At 48.3% G+C, this 21,356-nt stretch overlaps 1 protein-coding gene and 1 pseudogene across 8 annotated transcripts in view; both read left to right on the forward strand.

Annotated features, from left to right (window-relative positions):
- PRKCA (protein kinase C alpha) overlaps positions 1 to 21,356 on the forward strand; it is a 522,615-nt gene that overhangs the window by 498,510 nt on the left and 2,749 nt on the right. For 4 of the 8 annotated variants that reach the window (XM_074020203.1, XM_074020204.1, XM_065532444.2 and 1 more), the window contains 2 exons: positions 1,839 to 1,886; positions 8,012 to 15,190. The exons of 1 other annotated variant lie outside the window; for it this stretch is intronic. In XM_074020203.1, coding sequence (XP_073876304.1) covers positions 1,839 to 1,886; positions 8,012 to 8,176 — 213 coding nt within the window. In that variant the 3' untranslated portion in view covers positions 8,177 to 15,190. Of the gene's footprint in view, positions 1 to 1,838; positions 1,887 to 8,011; positions 15,191 to 21,356 lie in introns of those variants that run through there. 3 more of the 8 variants (XM_074020205.1, XM_005584740.5, XM_074020202.1) reach the window with 1 other exon arrangement.
- On the forward strand, positions 12,727 to 14,485 carry LOC141408846 (uncharacterized; annotated as a pseudogene).

A 21,356-nucleotide genomic window follows, 5' to 3' on the forward strand; every position in this document is an offset into this window, starting at 1 on the left:
CTATCACCCAGGCTGGAGTGCAGTGGCACGATTTCAGCTCACTGCAATCTCCACCTCCCAGGTTCAAGCAATTCTCCTGCCTCAGCCTCCTGAGTAGCTGGGATTACAGGCACCTGCCACCACCTGGCTGATTTTTTATATATTTTTAGTAGAGTCGCGTTTTGCCATGTTGGCCAGGCTGGTCTCAAACTCCTGACCTCAAGTGATCCACCTGCCTCGGCCTCCCAAAGTGCTGGGATTACAGGCTGACCTCGGTATCATCCTTTTTCTGTATATCTCTCCGTGTATAGGTACAGACACACACATCTGTTAGGTTGGAGCAAAAGTTATTGCAGTTTTTGCCGTTACTTTCCATTCTTTTTGCCATTACTTTTGTACCAACCTTAATATATACTTATTCTTTTCTGAACCGTTTGAGAGTAAGTTGCAGAGTTAATGCTTCTTTACACCTAGCTAATTCCATGTGTATTTCCTGAACATAAGGACATCCCCCGGTACTGTGTACTTTTAAAAATTACTCCAGCAAGCTAGGTATATAGTGCAGGGGCTCTGCAGGTGAAAGAAGGAGGGAGGGTCCCCGGCATGGCTGTGTCACAGATCAGATACCATAGGCAGCCTGGGCCACGTCTCATCAGTTCTCTAGGGTGGCAGGCAGCTTCATTCTCTTGGCTTTTCTGTTGGGCTAGTAACAATGATGCCAATTAAAATTGAGATCTCAAAATGGGAAGGTTTGTCAGCAACATACAAACACTATCCAGCCTTTGGAGACTACGGAAGTCACATCATGCTGTATCTAGGTTTGATTTAAGCCTCGACACTAGTCTAAGACAGCACCTTTTACTTGGCTAACTAGAAGCAAAAGCAGTTTTTCCTATTCTTTAATCATTACTCTCTCAAATACTTTTCTGCTTAGCAGAGAAATCGGAAGAAATGAGACATTTAAACTAATAATCAATATAAATAAGCATCGCTGTTGCAAGCCTCGGGGCGCTTCAGTGATGAGTGATGGCATACATACAGACCCTGTGTACATCAAATGGTATGAATTGACAGGTTTCCATTGTTGGCAGTGAAGGTTTCCAAGAACTATGGCCATTACAACTTTTCTTGGAAAAAGAGCTTCAAATCCTCTAAATCTGGCCATTAACATAAAGACCAAATGGAGTACATGTTTTTATTCTGTAGATGACAGCCCGCAGTAAGCCAGAACCTTTACCCTCATACACACGTGGCTCTCACACCTAAGGAATCCCCTCATTTAATGTGTGGCTTTTGGCCTCTGTCTATCAGCAAACTCATCAACGGAATCAGCCTTCCTCCAGAACAGAGTTTGCCCTTTCTGAGATAATGCTGCAGTGCAGTAGGTGAGCTGAGTACTGTTTAATTTTGTCAGAGAAACCAAAGACTATATGAAGTTGGCAGGAGGTGAAAGGGGTCCCAATCCCTTTAAAAAATTACTATTAACATGTTCTCTCTATCTGGTGAAATGAACAGTTAAGTGGTAGAGAAGGGCATAAATGAAAAGATATCTCCCCAACTACTGGTCCTATTCTTCATGATCTTTTCTGTAGCCTTCCAGAAAGTTGCTGTGTGTGTAAACATATACACAGATGAGGTCGTGCCATGTTACACACCCTTGCGTCTTTCACTTAGCAATGTGTCCGAGAGGTGTTTCCACATCAGCTCTCGTGGGTTTATAGCATTCTTTACATGTCCATTCCCGATTCTGGACTTCCAAGGCCAGGAACTGACTATTCTCCAAATCCTCTCCTTTGTCCGTTCTTATTCTCCAGACTGTGTGTACCAAATCCTCTCCTTTGTCCGTTCTTATTCTCCAGACTTTGTGTACCAAAATGCACTGGCTTCAGTGGGCTTCCAGGTCTTCGGTGAGCACGTTTCCAGAACCTTGGGTGACTAAATGAGCAAACCCCACTTTATAACCCTTAACCGTGTGTCCCTGCTTGTGTTGGTCATGCACGAAGACCGCTCCCTGAGCATGCTAATCTTCAGAGAAAGGGCAGACCAATGGCCAGACCCCTTGCTGGATGGCTCCTTAGTATGGACACTACCTCCCAGGAAGCCCAAGCGATACACACCAGCCCGTTTCTGCTGTTGGTTATTTAACTTAAATGAAGACGCTGTGCAACCACGAGTTGGAGAGCTGTGCAGATGGTGGCGGTGTGGTTGCTATGTGCTCCACTTTACCCCAGCACTGGGGCTTGAAATACAAGTAAGGGTTCCCCTACGATGAAGCGCATCCTGCCTTTGGTCATCGTAAGGGATAGCTCCCACCTCATTAGGTTTCCTTTCTCCATAGTCTTGCAACATTCCTTTACTCTTAATTTGTTCTGCATCCTTCCTCCCCTTCTGGGTTTTGTTTGGTTTTGCTTTTTAACAGCAATGTTTTGAGCTACTCATATTTCCCATAATTCCCATAGCTGTGACCATGGGGTTGTATTCTACATGACTGAGACACCAAGGTAAAGGGCAGGGGTGAGACCAACACGTGTATTGCTCATGCCCAGAGACCTCTCACAGGTAAGAATCAGCCACGAAGCCAACTCCTGCATTGCATCTCAGTCTCCCCCACACCCTATCACAGAAGGAAAGGGGCTGTGAGCATTGAGCAGTGTGTTTGCCACACAGGGCTTCAGTGGGGGCACATTGCAATCCCAGATTCCACCCAGAGTCCACGTCATTCATGTTTTGTAACATCTTTACCATGCCTGATTTATCTTGGGTTCGTTGCATTCATTGACAGTTTGACCAAATGGGTAGGAATATCAAAAATGACAAAGGAGTTCAATCCTGAATCCAGAGATCAGAAAGAGGGAGGTAGCTTATTAATAACGTGTATTCATCCCTCAGGTATCGATCACATGCCTTTTACATGCTGGCGCTTGCTTCCCAGGGTGTACCTTATGTCTGTCCTGCCTCCTCATTGAGGAAGGGCCCGTTAGTTCCCTGGATCCTCACAATAGCCTGGGAAGGTGGATGGTCACATCCGCATCTTACCTTCACAGAGAGATGCATTGAGTTTGCCAAAGCTATACATTGGGGCTCTTGATCTCTGGCCACATCCTTCTCCCCTCTGTGTCCCCACTTTCCCTTGGGTGTCAACATCGCCTGGTCTCAGGGAATTCAAGAGTCACACGCTGACTGGTTGGGTCTGACCACCCCCTGATGTCCTCTTCCCCTTTATCTCTGTCCCATACCTATCGTGTGGTACCCATCACATCCCAGAGGGCAAAAGCCTCAGTCGGGGAAAGACGCGGGTTACCTTTGGAGGTGGAGATAGTGCACACCCAGCCCAGTTTCGCTCACAAGGTATAAATGTTACTTTTAGCAGCTGTTGGGTGGTCTAGAGCTCTGAGGCCATGGACAACCACACCTGCCTGCTGTCACAGACTGCTGTAGAGGCTGCCCTTCCAATGGCGGTGGTGATTACCTGCCTGCCTCATCCCTGAGGAGTGGCGGGAGGCTGCCTGCAGTCATCTTGTACTCATTCACTTGGTGTTCGTGCAGTCATGCTTGGTGCCCCTCAGCCCTTTAGCCTCTTTGCCTTTTCTTGCTCACTGCTCAGCTCCAAGATGGCACCTGAGGCCATTGCCTATCAGGCTCATGGTGATGAGTAAGGTTAGAACATTGATAATAGGAAGAATCTCTTCCATATTAGGAATGCAGTAGCTTCTTGAATCTACTGCTTTTCCTTTCTCCAAGGATCCAGAAATCTCTGGTTTTCATTATCTTTTTCAGTAGGAGGTGGTAGTGGTGGTAGTGGTGGTGATGGTGATGGGGGTGGTTTTCCACATTAACATCTTGGAAAACGAGTAGTTCAAGATCTTCTCCAATTTGACTGAGAGTAGATTGTCTATTTCCAGGGCTACTTTTGCTAAGAGCTGTGGAAGGCTCATTTATAATACACTGGCAGACCTTCTGTGGTGGAAAAGGAAACGGTATTTCTCACCACGCCGAGTCTGGAGTAGAAATAGCTGTGCTGCCCCCTGGCTCTTGGTGGGGCGAAGGAGACTTCTTTGTGGCTTGATCTCCCTAAGAATAAAAAGTTCTTGAGTCTCAGAGCTGATCTAACCTTCAGGTCATCCTGCAGCCCTTCCAGGCTTTCTTCCCCTGCTTGCTAAGATCCACCCACAGCTCGTTTCTGTCCCGTGGTTGATGTGGCTGAACTTCAGTGGTTTAGTTTCTACTCTTCGCCCTTGGCCTGTGCCTGCCTCTTGTCTCTCCACCGAAGAGAACCAATTTAAGAACAGCTTTCATTTGTTAAAGTGAGATTTCTCCCTCTTTGAGTTCAAGGAAAATTCCAGAGAGATTTACAGTGAGAAAGAAGAGGAAGGTGTTTCCAGCAGTGAGCAGTTTTGAGACCAGAAGCCGCACAGCCGCACTCAGTGTGACTGCAGGGCAGCAACTGGGTTGATCCAGGCTCTACAACTTCCCCCTTAGCTCTGCAGACCTCTGCACAGGCAGAACACGAGCTCTTAACCAGGAAGGGATTTTTGTCCCATTTTATCACAGTACTTAGCTTTTCAAGCAGTGGACACCCTCAGGAGTGACCTTTCTCTGGACACCAGCTTTAGAATTGGATGTCCTCAAGCCTCCCTCTCCAGGCTTCTCAGTGGGAAGGTTTCTGTGGTCCCCTTTTTAGAGCTTGGGAGATCTCCTTTTAGTTTGCTTTTTATTTTTCCTTGGCAGTAAAGCCATGGCTTTTGGAAACGTCCCATTGGACGATGATTCGTAAATGCCATAAAGACGGGACTAAAATGCCATAAAGACGGGACTGAAAGGGTCAGACCTGTGTACTCTTTTTGCAGAACACATTGATAAATTTAGAGCAGGACAGACATCCAGCCTAGATGTCTAGTCTATCTGTGCAGCCCTAAATTCATCCAATGTGTCCTGTGAAGAAGGGAGGGAACATTTTACCTTGGCTTGCTTTGCTCGTCCTTTTGGGGACTCACGTCCTTTTATTATATTTTTTCCAGAAATTCCTTCTTGCTCATCTTTGCATGGTTAGTGAGTATCAAGAGAAGCACGGATGATCTCTTATTAAAGGACTACACATCCCAGCCTCTGGGAGCCCTGATTGTAGGTTCACTTGAATTCTTACAGGCAATGAGTATTGATGAATCAGGTTCCAAAAGGATGTTCCCAAAGCCAGCTCCACTGAGCTGTCACACTTGCTCCAAATGCTTTTGCCTTGGGACTTCTGCCACTTCTCCATTGTCCACTCTTGCATATGGCTGCTTTGCCTAATTCCCTACTTTGGCTTCATGTCTGCCCTCACACGGATCTTAGGACCTACTCAGCCTCACACGATAGTCTTGGTATGTCCCAGAGTTTCTCGGCAGCAGGACTGTTGACATTTTCAGCCAATCATTCTTTGGGGCGGGGGCAGTGTCCTGGGCCTTGTAGGATGTTCCACACCATCCCCGGCCTCTATCTCCTAGATGCCAGGCTCATCCCGCCTGAGTCATGATGGCCAAAAATGGGTTCCCTGGGGGCAGAATCATCCCTGGTTGAGAACCACTGGTATATCCAGAGGAGGGCTATTTCTTTGGCTGTTGTCATCATCACAGCAGCATCTGAATGTGGAATTCCAAGGAAAGTTGATTTCTATTTGTTTAACTGATGAACTAAGTACAGACTCCCGATTAATTCCTAGGAAGAAACAGCGTGCCCTTGCTTATTTTTCAAAGAGCCTTTCTCGGTGTTTGCAAATGGCCTGTACACATAGGGTAATGTGAATTGCAGAGTCTGCCTCTGCTGACCTTGGCTTTGAGGTGCTTTGTGCTCTTTCAAGGAAATATACCATGGACACGTGGGACGTGAGAGCGCAAGCTTTGCTACCCCACGTGTGAGAGGCAGGACGGATGTGACAGTAAGCCTCATGTCTGTATGGCTCCGCAGAGTAACTTGAAAGCACACAGACAGCCCCTGCCTGTCATCCCCCTGCCCCACCACACACGTCACCCACATACTCACCATTCATTGCAGTGTGAAATCTCCTTGGGTGAAGAGTAGGTGGTCGCTTATTAAAATGGAAATAAGCCCAGAGGCTGGGCGCGGTGGCTCATGCCTGTGGCTCATGCCTGTGGCTCATCCCAGCACTTTGGGAGGCCAAGGCCAGCAGATTGCTTGAGCTCAGGAGTTCGAGACCAGGCTGAGCAACATGGTGAAACCCTGTCAATACAAAAAATAGCCAGGTGTGGTGGTGCGCACCTGCAGTCCCAGCTACTCAGGAGGCTGAGGTGGGAGGAACAATTGCGCTCAGGCGGTTGAGGCTGCAGTGGGTCATGCTCACACCACTAACACCAGCCTGGGTGACAGAATGAGACCCTGTCTCAAAAAAGAAAAAAAAAAATTAATAAACCCAGAAAGGAAAGCTGTTTGTCATAAAAACCTTACTTTGAATTTATGACATGCTTTCCACCTCAACAGGTACTTAGGAGCAGGTTTTATTTGATGAAAAGTAGGTGGGAAAAGGGTAATGAAAGTAGCTTCATGGCCGGGCATGGTGGCTCATGCCTGTAATCCCAGCTACTCGGGAGTCTGAGGCAGGAGAATCACTTGAACCCAGGAGGCAGAGGTTGCAGTGAGCTGAGATCATGCCACTGCACTCTAGTCTGGGCAACAGAGCAAGACTCTGTCTCAAAAAAAAAAGAAGGTTCTGAAGCACACCTCCTAGAAGAGAAAGTGTGAAAAAGGAGCCGAGAAAGCACAGCCCATGAGACTCAACTGCCTTATAAAAACACTAGCAGCACGCGCAGCTTCTCGCCTCTGCTGGGCTCTGTGAAAACCCATACATTTCACCTTCGTGACAGCCTTGGCAGGAGGTGTGATGATTCTCCCAGTGTTACAGATGAGCAAACTGGGTGGACCCCACTTCACAGTTAATCCAGAGCTATTCTCTGTTAGAGACCCAAGGATGCCTAGTTAGTTTGAAACGTGTGCTAGCTCAGCTTGAATCCATATTGTCCCTGTGGTGCTAGCAGCAGGTCCCAGGGCAATAATTGGCAACATCTGGAAAATCTTTCTTAGGATCCTCAGTGAAACTCTTCTTGCTTCAGAATCACCCTGGGCTTTCGGGGACTTCAACACGCCACTACCCTTGTGGGTGGCTGACGAAGTGAAGAGACACCCCTTCCCCACTTTTGGGGTCAGGCTACCAAGCCATGCTGCCTAAGCGGCTGTGTGTCTCAGAGACTCCAATGCAGCAGTTCTGCCTGCAGCCTCGACGCGCACAGAGCACCCCAGTGGACCCTGGAAGACAGGAAGAGGCGAGACAGCAGGCCTCTCCCTGCCTCCCCAGGGTGCCTTGCAAACCACCTCCAGCCTGAGACCACCCTGCAAATGAGCTCCAGTCGCCCAGCCTGCCCGCTGGCCAACTGTGGCTAGGTGTGCTAAATCCTAGCTGGGCCAGGTGCAAATCTCCCAGCCTTGCCGCCACACCTACCTCATATCGCTTGAAGCTTAATTTAGGGGCTGGGGTTGCTAGAGCAGCCCAGTAGGAAGGCAAGGATAACACAGTTTTTCATTGCAAATATTGCGGCAAAGAACGAGATGTCGGCAGTAACTCACCCCCCTCGCTTGGTCCAGGGGTAACTGCCTGCAGCCCCAGCCAACGTCCTGGCCTTTCAACACGGAGCTGTGACTGACAGCCCCGCGTGTGTGGCTTCCATGCTGTCAGCTCCGCTTGCTCGGTGAGGTGGACGTGAGGGGACCGGGGCTGTCCCCTTGTTGCTGCCTCATTGCCAGCCGTGCATTCCCACCCAGGGCTTCTGTTCGGGGTATTTCGAGATTTACAGTTGGGTAACTCCTCGTTGTCTGCTGTGCCTGGCTTTTGAATCCAGTAGGCCTGCAAGTCTTCCAAGATTCCTCCTGCCTAACCAGCCCCGAGTTCCCCAGGGCCGTGCCCCTCCCCGGAGAGGGCCCTCGGAGAGCTGCTGCGCGTTGTCCTGCGGACTGACCTTTCCTTCTTTCTGTCTTTTCTCCACAGTGCGGCAAAGGAGCAGAAAACTTTGACAAGTTCTTCACACGAGGGCAGCCCGTCTTAACGCCGCCTGATCAGCTGGTTATCGCTAACATAGACCAGTCTGATTTTGAAGGGTTCTCGTATGTCAACCCCCAGTTTGTGCACCCCATCTTACAGAGTGCGGTATGAAACTCACCAGCGAGAACAAATGCCTCCCCAGCCCCCAGCCCTCCCCACAGTGGGAAGTGATCCTTAACCCTAAAATTCTAAGGCCACGGCCTTGTGTCTGATTCCATATGGAGGCCTGAAAATTGTAGGGTTATTAGTCCAAATGTGATTAACTGTTCAGGGCCTCTCTCTCACAACCAAGAACTTTTTATCTTAGTGGAAGATGGTACGTCACGCACAGCGTCCAGTTTAATTCTGTAGAAGTTACGTCTGCCTCTAGGTTAACCCTTCCTAGAAAGCAAACAGACTGTTGCCCCATTTTGGGTACAATTTGATATACTTTCCATACCCTCCATCTGTGGATTTTTCACCATCGGAATCCCCCAACCAGAGATGTTAAAGTGAGCCTACCCCAGCCCAGGGGGCTGGAAACATCTCCACCCAAGACGTCTTGGAATCCAAGAGCAGGAAGCCAAGAGAGTGAGCAGGGAGGGATTGGGGGTGGGGGAGGCCTCAAAGTACCCTGTGCGTCCGTTCTCTGCCTCCATGGAAATGGCCCCTAGAATCTGAAAGGCCAGGATGAACCTAATGACTGTTCCCAAACATTGACAAATCCTAACCCAACCATAGTCCAGCAGTTACCAGTTTAAACAAAAAAAACCTGAGATGAGTGTTGGGTGAATCTGTCATCTGGCACCCTCCTTGGCTGATAACTGTCTTGATACTTTCATTCTTTGTAAGAGGCCAAATCGTCTAAGGACGTTGCTGAACAAGCGTGTGAAATCATTTCAGATCAAGGATAAGCCAGTGTGTATGTACGTTCATTTTAATCTCTGAGAGATTATTTTTCAATCCAGGGTGCCATCAGTAATCATGCCACTACTCACCAGTGTTGTTCGCCAACAGCCACCCCACACACACCAATATGTTGCTGCCTACCTTGTTATCCTTCTCAAGAAGCTGAAGTGTACGCCCTCTCCCCTTTTGTACTTATTTATTTAATAGGCTACAGTGTCGTTTATGAAAGTACGATGTACAGTAACTTACTGGAAGTGTTGAATCTAGCATCAGCCCCTACTGATTGATTTTCCTCCCTTCTCCAGCCCTGGATGTCCACTTAGGGATAAAAATAATACGGTTTTGATTCCCATTTCTAGTACACCTGGAGCTGTAGAATCAGGAAACCCGGATGCCTAACAGCTCAAAGATGTTTTATTGCTAGAAGGATTTTAATATGTTTTGCAAATGCATCATGCAATGAATTTTGCATGTTTATAATAAACCTTAATAACAAGTGAATCTATATTATTGATATAATCGTATCAAGTATAAAAAGAGTATTATAATAATTTTATAAGACACAATTGTGCTCTATTTGTGCAGGTTCTTGTTTCTGATCCTCTTTTCGAATTAAGTTTTAGCTGAATCCCTTGCTTCTGTGCTTTCCCTCCCCGCACATGGGCACTGTATCAGATAGATTAATTTTTAAATGTAGATAAAATTTCAAAAATGAATGGCTACTTTACATGATAGATTAGGCTCTTACTACGTGTGTGTGTATATATATATATATATTTGATTCTACCTGCAAACAAATTTTTATGGGTGAGGACTATTTTTGAGCTGACACTCCCTCTTAGTTTCTTAATGCCACCTTTCATCCCAGTTCCTCCGCCACTCTTCCTCTTGGGCACAACAGGAAGTGTCTGATTGCGGTCTGCCTAGTACACTGGTGCACATGTGGCGTTGCTACAGCACCTGGGCTGACCTTTGTGTGTCCGTGTGTGTGTGTTTCCTTCTTCCCTTCAGCCTACGACTGTTGCTGACTCCAGGGGTGGGAGGGATGGGGAGACTCCCCTCTTGCTGTGTGTACTGGACCCACAGGAAGCGTGCTGTCTTGCTGCCTCTTCAACGACCTGTCGTTTGCTCCAGCACGCACAAACTTCATGAGACCAACACAGCCGTGCCCTGCAGGCACCAGCACCTGCTTTTCAGAGGCCGTGGACTTTCTTCCAGCCATTGTGGCATTGGCCTTTCCAGCCTTGGGAGGAGCACGCTGCTTTGGTGAGACACCCCCCATGCAAGGTCCTCAGAGGAGCCAGGTTCTACCACAAACAGAAAGAGAGTGAAAGTAGCTGTCGGTCCTTGTAGAGAGCCACTCTGTTTCCTCCCAGAAGCATCTCCCAGCTAAACTCGCCTTATTTTTCTCCTCTGGCTGTTTGCCTGAAGTTCGTAGAACATACAACCATGAAAGGCTTTTTGAGGTGAGAGGCCCAGGTGGTCCTGGCAACCCTGAGTAGAAGGAGAGACGGGGTAGGGAATGGGCCCGGCCAGAAAAGAGCCACTTCTTCTGCCATCTTTTATGCACCATAGACATCAAGACTCCAGGGTGGCCTGGCTCCCCTGTTCTTGCGGCCCTGCGGATCAGTGCACAATCTGGGCTCGTGTCCTGACCAGGTGCACCTCCTCTGATCTGAGGGGAAAGGGACTGGTTTATAGAAAGAGCCTAGGAGACAAAAGGGCCGGTCCCCCTGCCCAGAATGGAGCAGCAGCAGGACGGACCCCCATGAGGCCCCCAGAGAGGAGGAAGGTCCCATGGAGGAACACATGGGGTTAGGGATCCTTGTTCAGCACCCCAAACGGCCTGTGTGTTTTAAGCAAGCAGCAGGCTCAGGCCTTCCCTGCAACCCCATCAACCACAAGTTTGTTTCTCTAGGAAACACATTCACCGTCTCAGCTGGCTGTTATTCTCTCAGACCGTGTGGCAAAGTTTTCCAAGAAAATGCCCCGACGGGGGTGCCCAGCACACTGCCTGAGGGACAGCAGACCCCAGGACAAACCCCGGGGGGAAGCAGTCAAAATCAGGGCCCGGTGCAGTGTTGTCAGTGGAACCTGCTTTATCCATTGCTGAGTGTTGAATGTGGGTAATGGTTAGGGCTTTACAGATCTCAGCAGCCCAAGACTGTTACTGTCGGGACTGTCATGTAGATAACCATGAGCAATGGCTCGCCTCGGAATCAGTTTGTGATATTCTATGGTACTGGCCCCTTCGTGGGCATTGTGTGAAATGAGATGGTGGCGAGGGGTGAGCTGTGGAACTGCCGCAGCCACACATGAGGTCTCTGGGGGACCCTTTGGGAAGTCCTTGCTCCTGAGCACGACCTGATTGCCAGGGCCTGCGGAGGTCTAGGCCACCGGGCAGAAGCTAGCACCGTCCAAATCCCCGCGGGACCCGAGGAGCTATGACCACAGCAGGCCATTCAAACGGCTCTGCATTCTTTCCTTGGAAGGTGGCCACTCCTAGGTGGCAGAGCCTTTCCCTGAGGCTGCAGGCCATGGGCTGGCAGCCCGTCTCTTGGCATTTCAATTGAAGGTCACCAGGTGCTGGCTTTGAAAGGAAGTCACTGGAATGCTGCCGGGGGCCGCCCTCCGAGGTTAATGCGAGGCCCACATCCAGGCAAGAGCTAATTCAAAAGGCAGATCGGAAACCACAGGAGTCAAAATGATTGCTCCAGCAGCGCTCCCCTTCCTTTCATCCCCTGGCCTCGTGTGGTCCATGCAGAGCCACTGTCTGCCCTTTCTGAGGCCACGTATTAGACCTTCTTATTCAGAATTTTAATAGAAAACCATGGGGCCAAGAGCTCTGGAAGCCTGGCCGGAAAGACCAAGATTCAGGCTAACCCAGCAAATGATTGTTGAGCACCTCTGTGAACCAAAGTCCTTGGGCGAGTGTGGTGACTTCCTGGAAGGAGGGTGCAGACTTCCAGAGAATCCCCACGGACGTGCTGAGAAGAGAGAGGGAGGCGGGGGCTGCAGTCAGGAAGGAGCCAGAGAAGAACAGGGTTTGGGTGCATCCAGAAATATGCCTGCAGTAGGAGGGAGAGGAAGGGGTGCCACTGTCAACGGCTTCCCATCGGAGGTGGTTGGTGCAGATGGAAGTTTCCGTCTGCTGGCCCTCAAGAGAGTGTTTTGCCAGGGACACAGTCTGTTCCTCCTCAGAAAACACCCCCCAAACGCTGACAACATCCCCACCAGCTGCTGGAAGCCCCTTTCCCCTCCCCACCTTGAAGTAGCTCATAGGTCTCTGGGCAGAGCCAGACCATCCAGCGTACCCCAGAGGCCAGTAGGTTCCTGCCCATTTTCCTCTCTGGCTTCCTGCCAAGAATTATGGCAGCTGAGGATAAATGGAGAAGTCATACAAACAACTAACACTGCACAACTAACAACTAACACCACACAACTAACACTGCAGTTCCCACCTGGTTCCACTTAGCAGGAGACATTTCAGAGGTTTTTGTTTTTGTGTTTTGCTGGTTTTTGTTTTCTCAGTACTGAAAAGAGAAAAAGTGACAGTCTTGTATTTTTAGAAGCCTCAGAAAGGTGATACCATCTGACAGTCATTTTCTCACTTTGGTCTTCTGAAGTCACCTATTTCTTGTGTGTGCACATCACACCATTTCCTTTTTCTTTATAACCCAACAAGGGTAGGAGTGCCTATGTCCCCTGCTGGGCACACCAGACAATCGTAATCACGAAACAGACGCTGAGCCGGGGGCCCAAAGGCTGTGATCATGAGAGTTACCAGGACAGCAGTAGGCATGACAGTCACCAGGAAGGACAAGGGCGCTCTGTTAGTGGCCACACACCAATTTGACAAGGAGTGTTGCGAAATTTATTTTTATTTTTTTGAGACGGAGTTTTACTCTTGTTGCCCAGGCTGGAGTGCGGTAGCACGATTTCGGCTCACTGCAACCTCTGCCTCCCGGGTTCAAGCGATTCTCCTGCTTCAGCCTCCCAAGTAGCTGAGATTACAGGTGCCCCCCACCATGCCCAGCTGATCTTTGTATTTTTAGTAAAAATGGGATTTTGCCACGTTGACCAGGCTGGTCTTAAACTCCTGACCTCAGGTGATCCGCCTGCCTTGGCCTCCCAAAGTGCTAGGATTACAGGCATGAGCCACCATGCCCGGCCAGGACATTTTTGGTTTTTTGTTTGTTTTTTGTTTTGTTTGTTTTTTGAGACAGAGTCTTGCTCTGTCACCCAGGCTAGAGTGCAGTGGCACGATCTCAGCTCACTGCAACTTCCGCCTCCCAGGTTCAAGCGATTCTCCTGCCTCAGCCTCCTGAGTAACTGGGACTGCAGGTGCCCGCCGCCACACCCGGCTAACTTTTGTGTTTTTAATAGAGATCGGGTTTTACCATGTTGGCCAGAATGGTCTTGAACTCCTGACCTCATGATCTGCCCACCTCAGCCTCCCAAAGTGCTGGGATTACAGGCATGAGCCACCATGCCCAGCCAAAATATTTTTTAAAAGTCATTTTCCTTAAGCTGCTTGGGCTCCATGTTGTGAAATGCACTGGACAGTCAACACTCCTGTCTCCTCCCATTCGGGCTGACACAGCAGATCTAGGGAACGTTATCTGTTTCTGCTGTTAGAAGATCCAGAAAATTGGGAAGGTTACCTGATGTACACATGGATGAAGTCCACCATCTAGAAATGGGGTCAACACAATTGTGTTAATTCCATAGTGTCTGGGATTCTTCGGGAAGGTCAACAGCACGAATGATTCTGACCCCTATGCCCCTCATCTATGTGATCAGGTGACAGTTAATAACCGTGGAGGTCACACTCAGCCATCCAACAGCCTTACAGTGACCCTACACAAAAGCCCACAAATTCCAAAGACTTTTTCTTAACCTAAAGGAAGAAATTATTTGTTAATTCCAGTATAGCAACTGAATATACTGGGCTATTTGTACTTTTTTATAGAGAACTTTAATAATAATTCTTTAAAAATGAGTTTTTAGAATAAAGCAACTGACGATTTCCTAAGATTCCAATCCCCTGGAGCTTGTAGGAGGACTCAGCCTGGGTCAGCTGGAGCGCCCCCGACCTGCTCTCCCACTGCCAGATTTTCCCATGCTCCTAGGGTGTGGAGTCCACGTGGGAATGACCTACAAGTTCAGGTGAAACTTGTTGGCAGACTGATGCTCTGCGAGTTTTTAATAGACACTGGGGACAACTGCTTAAGGTTTAGAAACTTCCAAACCACAGGAAAGATATTTTTAGTGTCCCCTATCCAGAAGCAGCCCTGGAATAGGACTCCCGGGGATTTCTGGGACCCCTTTCCTTGCTCCGTGAGGCTCTGTGGCCACCTTTTGGCAGGAGGAGGATGCTTCCTTGGCTCTGTGCCCAGACACCCCTGGTCCCCAGGTCTCTCACATTGGGTGAAGATTCAGAGATGCCCTGTAAGGATTTTGCCCACTGGGCAACTCAGAAATACTTCGATCTCCCAAGATATAAGAGGCAGCAGCAAACGTGCCTATTGATGTCTGTTTCATAGTTATCGCTTACGCGAGTAGACAGAACCCTCCTTTTCAGAAAATAGGTGTCAAGTCCACTTTATAAGAACCTTTTTTTCTAAAATAAGATAAAAGGCGGCTTTGCATTTTCTGATGAAACGACTGTCTTTGTCAACTCTGCTTAACTTTAGGAGTATCCCTTCCTGTGATTGTAGACTTTTGTTGATATTCTTTCTGGAAGAATGTAATTCTTTTCTTGAAGGGTTGGTTTACTGGAATATTCCAAATCAATCATGAAGACAGTTACTATTTTGAGTCTAAAGGTTTTCTAAATATTAACTTCACATCCCTTCTGTTAGGGTCTTTCAGAATATCTTTTATAAACAGAAGCATTTGAAGTCATTGCTTTTGCTACATGATTCTTGTGTGTGAAGGACATACCACGTTTCAATCATTAATTGAAAAACATCACATAAGACCCCAACTTTGTTTGGAGGAAGAGACAGAGGTTGAGGTTTTTCCTTCTGTATAAGCACCTGCTGACAAAATGTAGAGGCCATTCAACCGTCAAACACCATTTGGTTATATAGCAGAGGAGATGGATGTATAAATTACTGCATTGCTTTTTTTCAGTTTGTATAACCTCTAATCTCTGTTTGCATGATACGCTTTGTTAGAAACATTAATTGTAGTTTGGAAGCAAGTGTGTATGAATAAAGATAATGATCATTCCTTTGTGTACTTGGCCTTATTTACATCCCTTCACGGTATGGCAATTATTTTTCCTCCAGTGTTCAACAAATAGCATTTGACTTCAGACACACTCCGCAGAACACTTTCATCTCTTCACCTGTTTTTCAGGCATGACCCTCCATTTATAGTGGCTTTTTTTTTTTTTTACTTAAAAAATATGTCTTGCTTTGAATCAAAGCCCAGACGGTGACTGGGACGGTGCTCTGGCAGGTCCTGCGTTCATTCGTTCATGCACTGTTCACAGAGCCCCTGCGTAGGGCCAGGAGTTGTGTCAGGCCCTGGGGAAGAAGAGGCTGGCACGGTCCCTGACTGCACGGAGCTTACAGTCTTATGCCCCAAACTGCAAGGGATGCCCAGCAACTGATGACATCATCCAAGGCTGGATGGTGCTCCTCCACTGGAAGGAACGATTCCAGAATGAATTCTGCTCAAGTCTTGAGACGTTTTCTCCAGAAATAGTTATTTTTCACACATCCTGTTGGCCACACTGTGGATGCAGCTTCAGGACCGTCCCCACTTTGAGTGTCAGCCGCCTCGTTCTGCATTTATTCACAGTTGAAAAATTGGGGGAAATGTTCAAATGTGGAACATTCAAAAATACCCAGCACTTAACGACTCAACGCAATGGAGGGAATTGTCCTCAAAAAGAATTAAAACAGGCTGGGCATGGTGGCTGACACCCATAATCCCGGCACTTTGGGAGGCCAAGGCAGGAGGATCACTTGAGGCCGGGAGGTCGATGCTGCAGTGAGCTACGATTGCACCCCTGCACTCTAGCCTGGATGACAGAAGGAGACCTTGTCTCTTAAAAAACAAAACAAAACAAAACAAAAATTAGGCCGGGCGCGGTGGCTCACACCTATAATCCCAGCACTTTGGGAGGCCGAGGCAGGCGGATCACAAGGTCAGGAGATCGAGACCACGGTGAAACCCCTGTCTCTACTAAAAAAATACAAAAAATTAGCCGGGTGCGGTGGCGGGCGCCTGTAGTCTCAGCTACTCAGGAGGCTGAGGCAGGAGAATGGCGTGAACCCGGGAGGCGGGGCTTGCAGTGAGCGGAGATCGTGCCACCGCACTCCAGCCTGGGGGACAGAGCCAGACTCCATCTCAAAAAAAAAAATAAACAACAAACACCAAAGCCAAGATCCAGCCTTGGCGAAGTCAATCTTTGCTGATTCCCTCACCTTTTGGGGGATGCTCTCCCCTGGTGCTCATGGCTTCAACCCACTGCTGCCACCCTCCCTCCCATAGCCCCTTAATCCCAGACCCGCCTAGCCCCGCCTGTTCCTCCCAGCAGTCTACATCCATACACATGCCTCCCTGCATTCTCTTCCTTCCGGGCCTTGTTCGCAGCCAGATTACTCGAGTGTCAGCATCCTCTCGGTGGATTTTTCCATCCGTAAGATGCCGCGGCCACACTCAACTTCCTGGAGGTGAAGGGTCTTCCAGCTGCCAATGTGAGGGCTGGCGGGGAGGCTGTTTTGAAGAAAAGCAAAGGACAATGTTCAGGTCTTCAGAGCAATGTGGTCTCTGCCCCCCTGGGCTGGCCCTGACCTTCACTCTGGGCTGGTTGACCTCACATATGTGTGTAGCTGTGGCTACTCCTCACGTTGCCCAGCAGAGTAGCTTACCATGGCCATTGAGCATGCTCTCTGCTTCCGCCAGTGTGCTTTTATTTTATTTCATTGTGGCTGCAATGCGGAATGAAGCAGAGTGGGCCATCAAGCAGCATCCTCACAGGCAGCTGGTGACCCGAGGGACTGAGTAGCTCCACCCAAGTTTACCCCTGCAGGGAGGTCTCAGAGGCGTATCCAATATGGCTGGTCCTCCTGGCTCCACAGACGCAGCAGAGACAACCTGAGCACCAGGCAGTGGACAATTGCCCTTCCAGGGGCAGTGTGTGCCACCCAAAGTGGATACTCAAAAACGAGTCCTTCTGTCCAGCACTGGCCTCCCCGTCCCATGCCCACCACGCCCATCGAGTTCATGAGCAGGCACTGTTGGGTCTACTCTAAATCAGGGCTCTCGGCCAGAGGCCATGCAGCCACCCACAGGGCACTTGGCAATGTCTGGAGACTGTTTTGGTTATCATAACTAGAAGGAAGTTTTATTGGCATCGAGTGGGTAGAGGCCAGGGGTGCTGCTAAACATCCCACCATGCACAGGATACCCCCAGCCCCCAACAAGGTGTCATCCCACCCAAATGTCGGTGCTGCTACTGTTACAAACCCTATTCTAAAACATACTCAGAGTTCCCCTTCTCTCCATCTCCCCTGTTCTTCCTCTCTGGCCTCCTTGACCCTCATGGCCCTCTCTGCTCAGCAGCCAGCAGGACCTTGCCTGAGCAAGCCCTTCCCTGTTGAAAGCCCTCTGTGGCTCCCATCACCCAGCCTTCCCCATGGCCTTTCATCCTCACATGCCCAGCGCTGGGACCAAGGGTTCAATGGCCAGAAGAGAGAGCTCGGAGAGGCGCTAACTGGCTTTCTCTCTCTCTCTCTCCCCTCTGTGTGCGTGCACGTGCATACATGCACACCCTTTCCCATGAGAATAGAAGCTCTAAGAGGAGCCAGTTTGTCCATCCTGTTTGCTGCTACATCCCAGCACCTAGAGCAGAGCCTGGCAGATAATAGGAGCTCAAAATGTTTGTTGAATGACTGAGTCAATGAATGGATCCCAAGACTGCTCTGAGCCTAGCAACATGTTCCAGAAACCCTTACTAGGCCATGGGCTTTGCCCTGAAGGTGTTCACACACTAATGAAGGAGATAAGATATGCACAAAATAACTAATTAAAGATCATCTCTCAAACTCATGATGAGCTTCAGCCTAGGAAACACCAGTTCTCAACCTCTGTCCTTTAGCCCAGAATCTAGAGGCAATGGCTGCCTGTGGTTACGCTTGAGTGATTATTTAACTCCCTGGGCTTCCCCCCTGCCCCTGGCTTATTGTGTGCTCTGGGGATGAAATTATGGTTCAGTGAAAATGCTAATGCATATGGGCAAAGGCCAAGGCCATCTATTTTCACACTCTGTCCCCATCCTGGGAGTGCACAACACAGAGAGCAGGGCATTGCCTGCAGGGAGTGGGCGAGAAGTGCTTTTGGCTCTAAGAAAGCAGAACTGGATGTCTCCCCAAGATTCTTTTTTTAACAAAGCTAATTCAATAAATACATTGCAAAGAGGCCTATTCTAGGCATAAGGGGAGAAAGTGGAAAATGGTTCTAGAGAAATGAAAGAGCTAGTGGTGGGCTCAGGGACTCAACAGACAGGTGGAAATGGCACAAATCAAAAGTCTAAAGGGGGCTGTAAATGGCATCGCACAAGCTGTACGCAGACACGCACGAACACACATGCACACAGAGATGCACACACACACATGCACACAGACACACACACACATGCACACAGACACACCTGTGCACACACAGATGCACACACACTGATTATCAGAACTGTACCAGGCACTCTTCTAAGTTCTTTATGCACATTTATTTAAAGCCCACAATGACAGCCCCTGCCCCCAGATAGGTGCTGTTTACTGTGTCGATTTTACAGAAGAAAGGGAAGTCCAGGGAGCTTAAATAACAACATGTAGGTGAGCAACACCAGACAAATGGAGTCAACTGAAAGCGCAGAGATACAAGCACACCAGATGCCTTCCTGGGGGAGGAGGCAGGGAGGCTGAGGTCCGATGGAAAGGCTGGAAAGGAGAGGTCCCAAACAAGCAGAGTCCAGCACACAGGCAGGAAGGGAAGGGCTGGCATGCATGCAGTACCTAGCTTGTCATCTGAACACACCCATCTCATTTAGTCCTCATGGCATCTCCATCGGATGGAGGCCATTGTTCACATCTCAGAGATAGGGAAACTGAACCCCAAAGTAATTAACCAGCTTCCAGATACACAACTCCTAAGCAGCACAGCCAGACTGGGCACTGAGTCTGATCTTCCTAGCCTTGTCCCATGAGCCGGTCAGATGTAGCAATGGGTGGGGAGCTTCAGGGCCAGACCCCGCTGGGGGCCTTCTCCCCCACTGCAAACCTTCTCCCCCACTGTGGTTTCTTTCAAAGTCCATCCCATTACCAAGGGGGATATTCCTTGCTCTTGGCTAGCTCTGATGCTTATGAGACTAGATGCCCTCCTGGAACTGTTTCCGGAAGCCTTCCCTCCTTCTCTTGACTTTTTTTTTTTTTTTTTTTTTTTTTTTGAGCTGTCTGGGCGTGGGAGGAGAGAGAAAAATAGCATCACAGTTCTCAGAACACAGCAGGTGCCTCTGCAGCCGCCCTCACCTGACTGACTTGCCTGGAAAGGCCCAGGAGGAAGGAGGAAGCGGGCAGGAATGGCTGGTGGGCCTCAGGCTCCCCCTCCCACCACAGGACAGCCCCAGATTGAGACCCCAGCTCCACCCACCCCAGGAGTCAAAAACAATCCAAGGCAAGCATCATCCAGTGAGTAGAGAACTTGTCAGAGTGAAATCACTGATTTCTTTGGCAATGCGCAGCCCGTGGAGGAAAGGTTGGGCTTGGTTAGGTCAGAAATGCTTTTGGGTTTTTGGAAAATTTACAAAAATAACACCTGCTTATTGTAGCTGATACAGATGAGGAAAAGAAAATCCCAACTTCCCAAGATAGTTAAACTTTTTGATTCTTTGCTAACTTTATTTATTATTCATCGTCTTGTTATCTTTTCAAGACTGTACCATGGTATTAGCCTGTTTTCACGCTGCTGATAAAGACATACCCGAGACTGAGTAATTTACAAAGAAAAAGAGGTTTAATGGACTCACAGTTCCACATGGCTGTGGGGGGCCTCACAATCATGACAGAAGGCAAAAGGCTTGTCTTACATGATGGCAGACAAGACAGAAAGATAATCAACTGAAAGGGGTAACCCTTGATGAAACCATCAGATCTCACGAGACTTATTCACTGCCACGAGAACAGTATGGGGGAAACCGCCCCTATGATTCAATTATCTCTCACTGGGTCCCTCCCACAACACGTGGGAATTATGGGAGCTACAATTCAAGATGAGATTTGGGTGGGGACACAGACAAACCATATCAACCTCAAATCCCTCTTATCAAACTCCCCTGGGCCTTGACATTGGTCACTGAAAGCTAGGATAACAGATGTTAACACACACATCCTTCAAACATTTTATTAAAACTTTTTTTTTTTGAGGCGGAGTTTCACTTTGTTGCCCAGGCTGGAGTGCAGTGGTACGATCTCGGCTCACTGCAACCTCTGCCTCCCGGGTTCAAGCAATTCTCCTGCCTCAACCTCCCGAGTAACTGGGACTACAGGTGTGCACCACCATGCCCGGCTAATTTTTGTATTTTTAGTAGAGACGGGGTTTCACTATGTTGGCCAGGCTGGTCTCGAACTCCTGACCTTGTGATCCACCCACCTGGGCCTCCTAAAGTGCTGGGATTACAGGCATGAGCCACTGTACCTGGCCTTTATTATAACTTAAAAGCCAATAAATGCATGGCCATTCAGTAAGGGTGGGGACTTCTCTCTGAGCAGGGAATTCCTTTTTTGAATTAACTATACCCATAATACTTGTCTTACAGTTTCCAATTCGAGTTTATTTGAAGAGAAGCAAGATATTCACAAAGAAAGCTGAATGTAAAGTCCACTTAGATTTTTGCAGTATTTCTTAATCTTTTATAATTGCCTTGCCCACAGCTGTCTCAGTAGCTGTTTTTAAAAACTCGTTATTCTTTTTCTTGAACATTCCATTTTGTGTTCGTTGAAACAACTCTATGCTTTGCACTTGTATTTCCTCGGTTTATGAGGAATTTGATTAATTATTTAACTACAAAGCAATGTAGCAGGCATTCGATGTTTTAGGAATAATAAAATTGACATTTTCTTACTAATTCCCCTATTGTTGGAATTTTAGGTTTTCCTGGTTTTTAAATTATTTTGAAAACTCAGTGTTGAACACCTTTGTTCCTAAAATTTTGAATGCATTTTGGATTATATTTTCCACTGGATTCCTGGAAATACAATAACTGAATGTTTTTTAGACTCTTGGTACTTCTTATTTCCCGTTTTTATTCTTGAACCCTGTTTTCTTTTTTTTTTTTAGGTGAAGTCTTACTCTGTCACCCAGGCTGGAGTGCAGTGATGCAATCTCAGCT

This window comes from Macaca fascicularis, chromosome 16 (genome assembly GCF_037993035.2).
Source record: "Macaca fascicularis isolate 582-1 chromosome 16, T2T-MFA8v1.1".
In the NCBI taxonomy this organism is placed as follows: domain Eukaryota; kingdom Metazoa; phylum Chordata; class Mammalia; order Primates; family Cercopithecidae; genus Macaca; species Macaca fascicularis.